General features: G+C 43.3%; 1 protein-coding gene across 13 annotated transcripts in view; it reads right to left on the bottom strand.

Moving 5' to 3' along the window:
* Window positions 1-15,205, bottom strand: part of mbnl2 (muscleblind-like splicing regulator 2) — a 48,134-nt gene that overhangs the window by 13,750 nt on the left and 19,179 nt on the right. For 12 of the 13 annotated variants that reach the window (XM_041965990.1, XM_041965995.1, XM_041965986.1 and 9 more), the window contains exons 3-4: window positions 2,730-2,894; window positions 1,594-1,797 (exon numbers count right to left, since the gene is read on the bottom strand). In XM_041965990.1, the coding sequence (XP_041821924.1) occupies window positions 1,594-1,797; window positions 2,730-2,894 (369 nt within the window). The remainder of the gene's footprint in view (window positions 1-1,593; window positions 1,798-2,729; window positions 2,895-15,205) is intronic. The other variant, XM_041965989.1, reaches the window with a different exon arrangement.

The following is a 15,205-nucleotide window of genomic DNA, read 5'->3' as shown; positions in this document are numbered from 1 at the left end:
AGAAAAGTGATATATAAATAAAGTTTATTATGATTGTTAGATAAACAAGTTCCATCCCAACACTATTTCGCAAAGGCACTATGGCTGCATCCTGGGCTTAGTGCTGCCCAAGACAAGTGAGATTCAAGGAAAGACAAACAAGCCAGAGTGTTTCCCCTATACCAGAATGATAATGGGTTCGGCCAGACCTTTGGACAGCACTGGCACAGCACTGAAAAGAAGTGTGGAGATAGATCTGGCTATGCGAGTACTATCCACCTAAAGTGTAATGTGTGCCAAATCCAAATGATTGTGAAATCAGTGTTTAGAGGCCTTGCTGAATCACAGGGGGATCTGCTTTGACTTGCACTCTGGAACTGAGACACACATCGTGTGCACATGTGAACACACGCAAACACAGAGCAATTGCGCAAAATACACGTGCAACGTTAAAACACACACATATGTATGTGCAAAGACACTGGTGCACACACATAGACACACGTGTACACACACATGCTGGCTTTGTGTGGGAGTGTATACGTGTCTCAGAGGGATAATGTTTCATTAGAGCCAACTTCATTCAGTTGCTAAGTGATAGCGCTCCCGGAGAACAACACATACAGGCACACACCTACGCATCACCTCCAGGTCTTAGGGATATTATTGTTTATCTTTATAAATGTAGTGGAAAAAAACTCCCCTTTTTGCACCGTTTCGCAATCAGCAAGCTATTCTCATTCAGAGACGTTTGCCAGAGGGCAGATGGATTTACAGTCTAACTGTGGCTGTCTAGCAGGTACCAGTTTGCATTGAGCAAATTCCAATTTTAAATCACCGTAATCGCACACTCTTTTTTTCTAATCATGCCTCTGATACGAGCCTTAATTATTTCTGGAAGGGATAACACAATCAGGTGCTCCATGACTCACACTCAAGGATAATGCAGAGGTAAAGAACTATCAAGTAAGAAGCCTGATAGTGTTACTTAGATGAGAAATGACTTGTTGTATTTTTTCTGAGAAGGAAAATCATGTGTGCCTTTGAGTCTTAGGTTCAAATACTACAGCTACACACAAAACTAAGTGGTATAAACAGATGTTTTATGAGCCAAAATTGATTATTTGGCCTTCAAAATGCGTAAGAATACTGAATATTTAACAGATTGCTTTAAACTTGCATATCATTTCAGGTCCTTATGTAGGACAATATTTACAACTAGCAGTTGAATTTAAAAAGTCAATTGAATGTTAAACATGTGTTTTAAAACTACTATGAATTTCCATATAGCTGCATTCTATTTGTTGCTATGCCAACTCCTGTGCTAACCACGGAGGAAGTTGGCATTTTATATTGTTTTTTTTCCCCTGTATTTACTGCACAGCATGTAGAAAATGATTTTAGACATTACACGTATATTTGTGCCAGAGGTCTTCCTGTTCTGCTCTGGAGCTATAAATGACTCTCATTAACACCATGCATCTATTGCATCTCTGTCACACCCATAATCACAGTAAGATGTTATACTTCATGACCTCAAAGAGAACATTAGTTATGATTAGCTGTCACGCTTGTCTTGTCTGAGAGAGGGAGTACAGGGATTGGGTGGGTCACCTCCAGCTTGTCGGTACGCAGCAGTTTCTGGTTGGAGGAAGAGCCGGCGGTCACGGAGACAGGCGGGCTGCCAGGGACGATAACGGGGGTGCTGGGCAGGATGTCTGTGGGCACCAGGCCCATGCTGTGGGACATGGGAGTCAGGTACGGTGTGTAGCTCAAACCTGCGCTGGAACCCAGGCCCTGGCTGACTGGAAACGTCTGCTGCAGATGGAGAGAACGAAAAAGTTTACCAACACTTACTTGAAAAGCTCATCTCTGTTGCCAAGACTGCTCCCGAAAAAATTCTGTTTGCTTTGCGTTTCTTGTTTTAGCTATTTTTCACATTCTTAATTAAAATGGCAAAGAAATGGCTGAATGGCAAAGATGTGAAATGATGTATGTAGGGAGGGACAGTGGGAAGTGGAGGGTGAAAGGAAGAAAGAGGGTGTAGAGATGAAAATAGGGAGAGAAGTTCAAGGAAAGAGACACAAGAGACAAATAAACTGAGGGCGCAGCTGTGCAGAGTGGTGAGAAAGATGAGAGGTGGCGGGGGGTGTGTGTGACAGGTAGAGGGAGGGCTGGGGGGGAAAGAGAGGAATAGGTTTCACAGAAAAAGTGGAGAGAGAGAGGGAGGCAAAGGGTTGAAACAAGAGAGGAGGTTTTTTTTAACCTCTATGTACCCCGGGAAGATTTTGCTGAGCTAGCATGTTCTTTTTCAGCTACACCCAGCCTTACATTGATGCAGTTAAACACGTTCTCACCTGGCAGCTGCCCAGTGCACCCACAGTCTACCGCTGACTGCCGAGCAACTCCTGAAGTGTAGCTGAGGAGTTTTGTGCTTTGCTCAAGGGCATCTCAATAACTATTGTGAGAACAAATTCATGATCTTTCTATCCTGATATGTGATCTGACACCAGGAAGATTAAGTACTTAATAGAAGGCTGTGACAGAGTTCTAATATTTTCTCAGTGAATCACGCCCTGTTTGTCAGTTAAAGCTTGTGCTAACTAAGAGTAAATATTGCAAAAGGATGAATTCACAAATCCTGAAACTTGATATGTAAAGATGTTTTAACAGGAACAAAGCCAAACTTTCGAGTGTATCAGAACAAGTTTCAAGAATTCACAGCTATTTTCATAGTGAGTCACACTAACCACTGGTTGCATGGTGGTGCCGGGGATCATGAACTGCATCTGTTGAGCCAACATGGCGGCCGCTGTCTTCTGCTGGATCAGGTTATTTCGCCCATTTATCTCCAGCTGGGTCTTCAGGTGAGCGGGCGGGTGGAGGTATTTGCAGTTCTCTCGCGTGCAACGACCCTGAGCGGGAACACAAAGGAGGATGGAGGAGAGATGGGGAGGTGGGAGAGGGAGAGACAAACAAGGTCATTAACAGTCTTGTCTGAAAACATCAAGTCTCTGATCAACAGAAAAAAATGAAAGGCTGCTATCTTTTGATAACAGGTTGGCGATGAACAGGCTGTGCGTCTGCCTGAGGACATGGCACATATGTAGGCATTTGACTCCAAAACATCAAGCGCTTGAAGGAAGCATACATATTCATACTTGGGGAGTGTGTGTCTGACAAATTATGAGTGCTACGCATTGAGGAATGTTTGCGACTATCCAGTGGGTGAAGCTGGTAGTTCAGCTCTGAGCAAAAACATTGTTAACCAGTTTTCTGACTTGCTGGCTTGTGGAATGCTTGCAGGTCTTGTTCCTGCCTGCATCCTGGACACACTCACTAGCCAGCATTCAGTGCAGACAGGGAAATGGTAGACAAAGGCAGGGGCTCTAGTTCTGACCCTAGCTAGCTAGCTAATCTCTGTATCTTTTTGATGGACAGGTCATCCAGTACTGTCTGTGGAAATGCAAATGCAGGGTTGGCAGGGTCAAGCTCGCAGAGACCCTGGTGGATGAAGGCAATTACACTGTCAACCCAGAGGCTAATGGCAAACACAATAATCCAATATGGGTCCTCATTGCAGTGCTTATTGCGAGGAGAGTGGGTGGAAGACAGGAGAGAGGTCAGGAGGGAGCAACATGGTGACGGGTTGAATACAGTAGTGGGAAAAGAGACAGAAGCTGTGGGGAAAATGAAAAGTAAAGGTGAGGAGTGGAGCAGTGGAAAAGATGTGGGCAGACTGGAGTTATATGAATTAGTACAGAGAGGGAAGGGGAGATAACAGAGAAAGGCCAAGCAGTCAAAAGGGCAGGACATGACATGGCACCTGTTTGTGAATGTGAAGGAGGGCAAGTGAAGCTAAATTACAATCAGTCTGGCATGAGGAGGTTCAAACACCCCCTGACTCCATGACAGGAAGGAGTCACATCGCAGTAGCCAGATTAGCAATGCCGTGCAGTTATTTCTCTAATTTCCTCTCATAAGAAAACATGACAGCTCTGCCACAAGGTGATGGATCAGTTTAGTTACTCAAGTGCAGCACTCAAACACCAATTTAAGTCCTGAATCAAACATACAAAATGACGACAAGTTACCAAACAGAGCCATTGATTTGAGAAACTGGCAGCGCACCAGAAGAGCCGGGCTCAAATAGAACTGGAGGATATATTAACAATATATCAATATCTTGATATATTTTTTAAGGAACTGAGTCGTATTAAACAGAAAGCAGTCAGCTACAGTAGTCGTACAAGCATTGAGTCAGAAGCAAACACAGTGAGGCTGCGTTTAACTAACATGATGCTTCTGAGATGCTACGCTTTCTGATGATCTTAAATGTGCCCTGACTATTTTTCAGTCGCCACAGGAAAGGCACAGGTGAAATTAAAACATCAGTAATGACTGCATCCAATTTAGATGTGTCAATTGTCTTACACTAATGCCATGAATTGCCTGTGTTTCAAAGTTATTGATTTTACTTTGTGTAATATGTTTTGAAGCCCCAACATCACCACTCAAGTACTGACACAATACTGATGTTGATGGTTGTGGTGAAAAAAAAAATACTGTGATATTTGGTGTTGTAAGTATTGTCTGATCAGCCTTCCAGAGGTCTGGAAACAGCAAGTGAAATCAAAAACAACAATAAAATAACAGATTCTTCTTCTTCTTACACTATTCTTAGTAAAGCACATAACTGGAACACGTCCCTTGGGCCGTGATGGAATGAATAAAAGCATTATATGGATTATTTCTGTTAACACAAAGGCTTGGAAGCCCAGAGTGTCACTCACCATGCCACAGGGATTTAAATTAGCTACGAAACCTGTTTAAATCTATAAAGCCACACAGAGACCTTTTTTTTTTGTACATTTAAAGGGAAGAGAAGAATTTTTAATCAAACACAACTCAAGATATAAGCCTGGTTCTCAGTGTAAATAACCAATAATCTTCAAGTCTCATCAAAGGAAAAACTAATAAAACCTGGCTATCATTTTCTTCCTGACAGATATTAAAGACACCCCACAGAGCATCAAACACACTATTGGTATTGCTCCAATTACTTTTCTTTCAACTGATTTGAAGCTGCCACAAAGGATATTAAGTCTATAGAGACTATGGGCTTCTTTGTAATTTTTTCACATTAATAAACACACAAAAATAAGGATTAAGACGACTTGCTTATGAGACACAAACACTGGCGGGACAAGTGCCAGACAACAGGTTCGACATTCACTGAGACCCTGGAGCAGCTCTATAATGATGAGAGTCACAAGTGAGACTGGACTGACCTCTACAATCTGAACCACTGATACCCCCTTTACACAATTCACATGCATAAAATCACACCTGCCCACACATACGCATACTAAATCACACAATCACGACAAGCATCGCCCACACACACCGGCACAGGCATACATGGAAACCAGAAACACACTGCTGCACACACACGCAGTTCTGTTAAGCCCTGTCCAGACCGGAGGAATAATGTAAGTGCTGAACCCCGCAACCAAAAACCTAAGAGGTGTCAAAAGTAATTGGAGCCTTACAGTATGCACTGACACTGAGAAAAGGTGTGTGTATGTGCGTGCATGTATGTGAGCCTTGTGTATCTGCAATCAAGAGAGAGAATGCGTAGGCAGGTGTGACAGTGCATGTGTGTGTGTGTGTGTGCGGAAGAAACTGTGTGGGCGGGTGTGACTGTGTGCGCGAGAGAGGGAGCTGGTGCTGAAGCTGAGCTCTGGACGCCGTCCCAAACTGAGTCTGCAGGGAAGCACAGCACCACCATCACGCCCTGCAGAGATCACAGACGCAGACGGACATAAATAAAGACACGCACACACACAACACTTGCAAACACACACGACCACAGACGCTCACCACACACTTTGTCAGTTAGGTGGACCTGAGAGTAAAGCCATTATCTCCCCTTTTGCTCCATATTCAGTTCATCTTTAGCCTGTGTGTTTTCACAAGCTTCTCACAATTGCTCATCATTATTCCCCATTTAAAGTGATGAGGTAAATGGTGGTGAAGCTACTCGGGAGAGTATTTCACAACGCACAGGTGCTGTCACACTAAGTGCAGGCCTTGGACTCATAAAAACCTCTTTTCATCCTGTCAAACTTTGTTTGAGAGCCTTTTCTCACTGATGTGCTCATGATCTATCGCAGCACTGTGCCTGGTCTTTGCATAAATTAGGTTCTCTCTTTTTGTCTAGTTTGAAGGTGGAAGAAGCAAATAAATGAAGTACATTCACTGGGGCTGTCATGGTAATGGAAGTTCCAACACTATTTAAAAATGGTGAAAGAATTAAGTTCAGCATTCAATTTGATAAACATCCATTATTTTCAGAAAAATGAAAGGTCATATACAGTATGTGAAAGAACTATATTCAGCTACAACCATATCCTCCAATCTAGAATGCTGCTGAAGGCAGGGATGATGACTTTTTTTTTTGTCTGGTTTGTTGCGGTGTGTCATATCTCAGTGCCAAACATTAAAGTTAGTATTGATACTGAAGTCAGAGTTATCGGGTCAAAAGTTAGTGGGTTATCCAGTTTTCTTAATGGATGCATTGCACAGGTGAAATATGATCAAGGAAGTCCAGTTTGAGTAACAGATGACTTCGAGGACGGCAAACAAGACACTAAAACACTACCCAGCCCTTTGCAAAACTATGAAACAGGATTTAAATGGTGAGTTTAGGCGTTACTACCTGGACTAAACACTTGCATGGCTACATTTTTACACTCAGTGTTAATCTCAGTGTAAAAGCGTCAAATACCATGCATGCAGTGTTATTCACAGTCTTTTACTGTCTTAGACTCCTAGAGGTCTCAATGAGTAATAGTGAAGAGGATATGGATTTGCTATAAATATGGTTAACGGACTTCAAAATGGCTGATATCCTTTGGGGGTGTTAAAGCATTAGGTTTCACATAAAAGAGCAGATCAGTTCATTTAGAAGAATTTGAGCATGCGTTCAGACTGGAGATATGAGGTCAGGTGGGCCACAGCTATATATTCTGGGCTAATCCTTTCCTGGAAAAGACATCCAGGCATTCACAGCTGTCAACAAGTAACAATGTTGATAAAAAGCACACCCCCACACACATATTATGATGCATTCATTAAACTCAGGGAGGCGTTAATTTATTGGTAATGTGCACAGCAGTCAAAAAGCTTTCACCCAAATCACATCTCTGATTAGCTCCACGTAAGGGTGAAAATCTAACATCTGCTTTCTGGGAGAAGTAATTCTTGCTTTAATAAAACATGATAAGGCCAAATGCAAGAAGTGCTTAGTGATGGCTACACATAGCAATTACAGTACATTTGGAGTGTGCGATAATACAGATGATCATCAATGAGGGGTCCAGGCTGCAGCTTGCCACACTTGGGAATTCAAAGCACATACGATGAGGTAAGCTTTGTAGAAAGGCGGCACTGCAAAGAGGAATGCTTATGGCTCATGGTTTAAGCAGTGAAGTGTTCTACCGATGTGACAGTGACGGTGCTAAAAAGCAACATGCGTGGCTGATGACAATGCTGTGCCATCATCTGGTTTCAGACCTTTATCTTTTTGAGAGGGTGGCAGACACACGCAAACACACAAACACCCACACAGAAAGACACACACTGCGCTTCTGTCTCAGCCACCCACTCGGAGCAGAGCAGAAATCCATTCATCGCGGGCATTGCCTCCGAGCAGCCGTCTATGAAAAGGATCTTTGAAAGCACCAAGGCACCTCTGTGATTCACGCGCCAGCCGCCGGTGTGTAGCCATAGCTACACGGTGAAATTATACCTTTCAGCAGGGTCGCTCACATGGCAACCTCTCATTGTAGGCTGCGCCATTGCCCTCGTGTGCATGAAATGCTATGATCCATGCTTTGGGATACACTAATAGCTGCTTTGATTCAGATTGGATAATTATCTCTTTTGCGTCGCAGTAAAAAACGAACAATGTAGCAGAGATCAAAGATAAATTATCGGTTGTTTTCACTTGAAATGGATCCCCTGTCCAAAAGACATTACTGCTGGCACGTTCTTCAAATCCCCCAGCCATCGCCAGCAAGATAGCACTTATTGTAGCACTTATAAGTTTCCATACAGTAGTAATGTCAATAAAAATGTGTTCCTTATTAGGGTTGATCCTGGGGGGAAGGGGATAAAGGCAGCTAATTTCATAAACAGATTAGGATTATGCTAACTTCACCCACTGAGGCTCCTTCAATTGTTTTTACTTCTTGTAATTACGGCCCATTAATTACTTCTGGAAATTCAGTCTGACAGATTTTTTTCCTCTCACATTCAACACCATCTGGAGGCTTTTATTTCTGACATGTGCATTCCTTGATACTGGCTGCTGGTATAAAAAATTTAACCTGATTCATTCTGATCTGCTGCTTTTCTCTGTTTAGCATCATTTTGCACTGTGAGTTGGGGTATTAGTCAGAAAAAAAGTCATCTGAAGATGTCAACTCGGGCTCTGAAACACACATTTTTCTCTGTCTGACATTCATAGACCAAAAAATACATACAAAACATAAGAAATCCAATTCACCCAACACAGTGACAGTGAGTGCCGAGGAGGGCGAAACATTTCTCTTGCCTGAACACAACATAACTATCATGCTGCAACACTCCAACTATGGCTCATGGATACACAGAAGCACGTCTAAAAAAAAAAAAAAAAAAGAAAAAGAAAAACAGAAAAACACTTGCAGGGCAAACATTCATCCTCTGACAATATACATTTTGATCATCTGCCTGTGAACCACTTCCTTCTTGCAATTTTTCTTCGCCTCTAATAACGTTTTTAATGTTGGCTTTCAATGTCTTGATGTCTTTCCACAGTTACCAGATGACATTTTAAGAATGAATATGTTAATAATGTTAACAAGACACAGACGGACAGGGAGTATCTCTCGTAAGATATCAGTACCCTGTGAACGTGTGATTGAGGGCTGATACAGCTGTGATATTTCACAATATTTCATAAAGAAAGAAAAATCTGACAGAAGGTAAAATGAAAAGCATTTTTTGCTTTTTTCTATGATAAATACTCGCTCAATTACAGGAAGGCAGTCAATGCATTCAGACAAGAGCCATTATTAAACTACAACCCCTCGTGGAACTGGCCTCGAATCTGAGAAACATAATTAGCCCCCCAGAATATAACACATTTACAGGAAATACTGGCCCAAATGGTCCACGTTTAACTAGCTGCCATCTTCGTCAGTGGCAGAAACCCTTTCCCCGACCCCCCGCCTCCTTCATCAGCCCGGCTGAATGGTTAGAGTGATGACTGTTGTGTGTCTGTGGGTGGCACAGACACAGAGGGCCAGTCTTCCACCCCTTCGGCAGAATAGCACTTCAGTTGTGGGCCCCTCCGTTCACCACTGTAACATTTGCATTTGCCCTCAATGGGCGCTCTATCCTCTGGCCTGCTGGAGACACAGAGTAGCTGCCTATAGACTGCATCCGACAGAAGAGCTGTAAATGTGCTCGTAAAGGCGACTGGAAACGCGCCTTCAGATTACATCCCTGTGGTTCCAGTCGCCCCTTAATAGGGTATCTAGTGCCTTGGTGATTATCCAATATGGATGCACTTGAAATGAGGCATTGCTATTCTTTCCCACATCAACACTTCAAACCGAGAAACAATATTGATGAATCACGCAGTGAGGAATGTTGGGAGTCTGGGATGTGTGTGTGTGTGTGTGTGTGCGCGTGTGTCCTCCAGCAGCACAGAGAAGCAGGACAGGCTTTGCATATCCCTGCCCTCATGATGCCTTTCTGATGCTAGCACAGCACTCAATGATGCGATCAGTGGCAGTGTGACTGGCAGTATTGGCAAACTGCAATCCAGAAAACGCAATCAGAGCAGAAGATCATAGGAAAAACTGCTTAGAAGATGCCGGGTCAGCACTGGACAGGCAGTGGCGCTGAATGTCGTGGCACCCCAAAGGTCAGCAAAACGGACTGTGAAATGAGAGCGAAGCAGGATACTGAAAAAACACAACTATAAATTCCCCAAAGGGACAGAGTTACAGCAGAATGCTAGCATGGCCATGGTCAGGTCTTGTTTATAGAGATTTGGCTGGTACAGTAGATTTTCAGATGGCTGTACTCTACAGAGAAACTGTAACAAGTCCCCCTCTTCCTCCTCCACCTCGTTTATCCGATTGTCCTTCTCAGCGCAAGAGGAGGAGGGCCGCTGTGAGTAACTGACACTAATTTTTCTGACATGAAGCCTGTGATATGTGTAATCCCCTTAGAGCATAGCCGAAGAACCTGTTGTATCCCCACTGACCAGCAAAGGCAGGGGGGTGGACAGGCGCCCGCTCTTTCGCTAGCTCTCAATGTTCCCTCATATCTCCTTCTTTTCTCTCTCCCTCAGTGCCTTGTTCTTGCAGCGTGGCATTTTCAACCTGCCATTGATGCTATGTCATTTGCATTGTTGAGGAATATGCACAGCTCGTGCTCATCCTTTGGCTGTGTGTTTTGTTTACAGATATTTGTATTTCTGGCTATAAATATCCAAATAAGAGCATTTCTTGGCTTGCAACAGCTACTGGAACTGATCCTGGAATGATTGGTTCCAGGAAGTTATGCCTCACCTCAACAGTTCGGCTTGTTACCTCCCCCCACCCCTTGCTTTCTCTCTTGTTGCTTTTATCTTAACATTTCAGTAGAAATCCCAAACTTGCAGCACATTTTGCCTTTTTCCTAGAGCATCAATAAGAAAAAGAGTTGTTCTTGTTCATAATGTCTGCCGCTTTCTTTCTCTCCTTTCTCAGCTTGCTCCGAAAGGCTCTGTTTTCCAGAGGCTCTAACAGCTGGTTATGGGTCAGCCTATAATAAGTTCACAAGGAAACCACTTCTGTGAAAGCCCCAAGCTATAAGACACCAACAGGATAGGCACAACAGTATTCACAAGGCTGTGAAAAAGCAGACCCAGTGATCCTAGAACCCAGCAAAGTATCCAGGCGCTGGATGCACATGGACAGGGCTTCCCTTCATCCTCAAACTCAGAGAATACTCCCTCTGAAGGATCCTGTTTTGTTTTTAGGCTCTAATGGATCCGTTTGGACTAATGGATCTGTTTGAAGTGGTGAGGCTCCAGGACACCAGGAAACACTGGAAATCCATTATGAAATGATAGCCAAAGGCTTTTTGGTTACATTTGGGCTGGTAATGGAGAACATGAATCAGTGGTGAACAGTGAGTAAGAACAAGTCATTTAAATGTAAAACAGCAGAGGTACCCCAGCTCCCAAATCCTTCTCAGCTCTGATTATGTTGTGATCAGGTAGTTTTGGCCTGGCTATTAGACTACAGTACAATTAGTGATAATGTGAGTGAACAAGAAAATACCCTCAGTGCAAAGGACAGAGAGGAGGTAATTTAGAAACCATAGTGTGCCTTCTTTTTTTCACACACGCACACCCGCACACACACGTTAAGACTGTGTTGCCTCAGCAGTAATTAAGTGCCTTTGTTTCACCAGCTGTAATCCCACAGATGGAGGAGTAGTAGTGCTGCTGATGCCTGAGATTACCTAAGGAGGAGGGCTAGGAGGAGATACACACAGAGGAGGGGGTGAGTGGGATATAGGTGAGACACAAAATGTTTGCCCCTAAAGTAAACGCTCCCACCTCCATCTGAGATGTGTAATAAAGGATGTCTCTGCTGATCACATGTCCACATCCAAGTATCTTAAGCAACTGAATGTGTTCATTTATCTTGTTTCAAGTGGCACCATTTTAACATTTCATCAGTCTTTCCTTTGGCTCACATTGTTTCCTCATAAGTCACTGTGGTGAGTGCTGTACATCAGCTGAAAATCACATGCTAGTTCTGTCACTATGCAGCACTGGCACTGCAGCTAGTGATCGGTTCGCTCAGACTGCAGCTCAGGAGGTTCTATGGGATGCGGAGGCTGTTAAATGTTACACTAAGGCCATGATGTTATCACTGGTACTGAATACATGGCTGATTGCATCTGAGAGAAAAGAAAGAGAAGAAGAATACAGTATTAGGAGGAGATTTAATAGCCTCGATGAAAAAACACTGAAAAGTCCACTACAGTCAATTAAGAGGGCACTCTAAAAAGCGAGTCTTCATTAAGCTCTTTAGTGATTTTCTATACCAGTGTTCCAAAACTGTCTGAAGGAAACAAACAATATTCCTTTAAGAGCTGTGATATATAGTTGTGCAGGTTATGAAACAAGTTTTTGTTCATCTGTCACAGCGGTTGAAGGATTTCAACAAAGGAGCTTTCATGTAGTCGTGCAGTAGAGAAAAGGCACAGGCAATTTAAAAGTGCCAGCCGCAAATTAAGGTTATCAGCTTTCAGGTGGTAACTACCCACGCTGGATGTGCATGTGTTTTTTAACATAATAACCTTTTTTTAGGGAATAGTTTTTAGTTTATGGTCAAAGCGTGGCGGCAGTGGCACCGGTGTGAGGCACCTGCAGAGTCCAAGTCCCTGCTGCTAATCCAGCTGGAGGTTGAAGCCCTGCTTCAGTTAATCTGATCATCTGTGACCTGCTGAGACATGAAACCCACCCTCCAGAGCTCCTCTAATCTGCACACACACACACACAAACATGCATCCACATAAACAGATACGAGGATGCAGGCATGTAGCTGACAGGTAAACATATGATCAACACTTAGTGTGTGCCAGCATGTACTCTCTCACATGCATCCAAGCACATTTGAAGTGAAGCAACTGTCTCACTCTCCCACACATTGCACAAATACACACCCTCGAGAAAGGCTCCGCTACGACAATGCCACCACTCAGTCTGTTGATAGGTGAGTCACGGCTAAAAGACTGAGGCATTAGCCTGCTTTCGACAAGCTGTCATTTCCCTATGCTGAGAAGATAGACATTGTCAGCTTTGCAGTGATATGACAGTAGTCCCATAGCCGAGTGGAACTTGAACTAGCCATGCTTGTGAAAGATTTCATAGGTTACATGATGCTGATGCCCTAGTTTGATAAGAACCATGCTACAGCCTTGCAAGAAAACAGCAGAAAGCTAGTGGGCCCTATTTTAATTTTGCAATTTTCCATTTGTTAGCAGATACCTCAATTTCAATCACTCTCTGGGGATCAAAGCCGCCACTACTCTGCAGCACTCTAAAAATAACACAAACCCAGTACAAATGCTAACGAGAGAAATTAAACAAACAATGTGAGAAAATAAAAAAACGTTAGCCTACATCTTCTTTCCAAACTGACACTATCGACCGCGTGTCGGAGCGTGTTGAGGAGTTGTGTAAATCCATAAAACAGATAAAGGCGGATAATGAGATGGAAGGGAGAGAGCAGATCTATTCATCAAAGCCTCTTTCTAACACACTCAGCAGATAGGGGCAGAAATGTTGTATGGCTGCTTACTCTCCAGTTTGGAGATTAAAGCTTTGGTTGCTGACAAAAAAAAAAAAAAAAAGTTGAGGTACGGGTTTATGATTCCAACGACAGAGAAACAGAAAAGCTCAGAGGCACGCTCATATTCCAGTTCCAAATCTTATCTTGTTTTTGATCATATTCAGGATATAATGCCTCACAATTAATCATATCCCTGTACATATGATGAGAGATGTAACTCATACTGACGGTCGGTCTGACTAGCTATTTACATATCACAGTGTGTTGGTTTCTTGCAGAGGAGACTCCAAGACATGATGTTTACATGTACAAACAAACTGGGTGGGAAACCACAAATGTACCATGTGTCTACAGTTTTCAAACAGAGGATTGTGCAACTTAATTTTGCTATATGCAACCAAAGGGGAATAGGATCAGCATCGCCTGGATCGGCATGTTGTTTGTTGGTTGTGATGATGAGGCCTCTGAGGATGCTCTCTCCCGTGGGCTGAGCAGACTCTGCGCCCACATGGAGATGATGAAAGCGGTCCTCATAAAGTTGACAACGCTGAGGTAGAGAGGGCCAAATGACTGCTTATATTAAGTTCAAGTAATAAGTGCCCTTTGGTCATGGGGATGAGATCAATAAACCAGGATACAGTGACTCAAACAGCCTTTGAGCAGCAAGGAGTGTTTCATCTTAAAATTGTGGGTTGCAGGTAAACATATTGATCTCACTATTCACCCATGTCATCACCCTGATCTTTTTCCTGTTTTCTTCAAGGTGAGCCTCGGCTCTGTGAAGTGAATGAGTCAAAAAGAGAGTGAGAGGCTGACTGAATCCAAGTCAGAGCTCGAGAAACGCAAACAGAATGGCATTAGAAAGTAGTTTTCAGATCCAACATCTGTTCGTTAAACAACCATGAAATGCCTTTGTTTGGTAAAAAAGAAAGCATGAATAAATTGCTACCAGTACTGTGTGCAATCGCTAAACCTGACGCTCTTCCTACCATAGATGTTTTAATGGTTTGCAACGGCAAATGTGGTGCCAATTTATGCCCCCCCCCTGGTGCCACTTCTCTTGTCATCCTCCTCTCCCTCCCTCATTCCCTCACCCACCATGGGTTCACCCTACCCTGTGATGGCGCGCGCTGCCAATTAGTGTCCTCCACCTGTCACTGCGGGTCACTGGTGCAGGCATCTGCTGGGTGTGAAATTGGCCATCTCACTTTCGTCCATGAACTTTGCATGGCCCCCCTGTCGGCCGAAACACGTGCACATAGAGGCACAGATATGCTGCTATGACCAAAAGTTGACCTTTACGGTATGGCCACCCTGTGTGGTCGAAGCAAGGGGGAAGGGTGTGACACAAATAATACCTCCAGCTTGGACTGGGTATTGAAATCATATCCCTACCGAGAATACGACACATTACCATGAATCTTTTTGGGTTATCAAAAGATCCGACAGTTTGTATCCTCACTCTCTGTCGCAACATCACCACGTTCCCAGATCTCAGAAAAAAAACTTTGAGTGCAATGCAATCAGGCCCAATAGGAATTATGTCCAAAACAATGAAATAAGTGCCAAGTAGTAATAAACCACATTTACGCTTTAATAATAGACATTAAGTCTTATTGTTGTGTGAATTTATATTGTGCTCAGTGGAACAAAAGAAGCCCCAATAAAGCATCATTTAAGAAGCAGAGTCAAATCTGAATGAGTCGTGTGTGTATCGGTATGCAAATATTTACAACAAGACCCCGCTCTCCCTCTAACTAGTCAGCTGTGAGCCTTTCATTCACTAATATGTAAGAGTCATTTACACTGACTCC

Source organism: Chelmon rostratus, chromosome 24, assembly GCF_017976325.1.
Source record: "Chelmon rostratus isolate fCheRos1 chromosome 24, fCheRos1.pri, whole genome shotgun sequence".
NCBI classification, from domain to species: Eukaryota; Metazoa; Chordata; class Actinopteri; order Chaetodontiformes; family Chaetodontidae; genus Chelmon; species Chelmon rostratus.
This window is presented reverse-complemented; position numbering and strand designations above follow the sequence as displayed.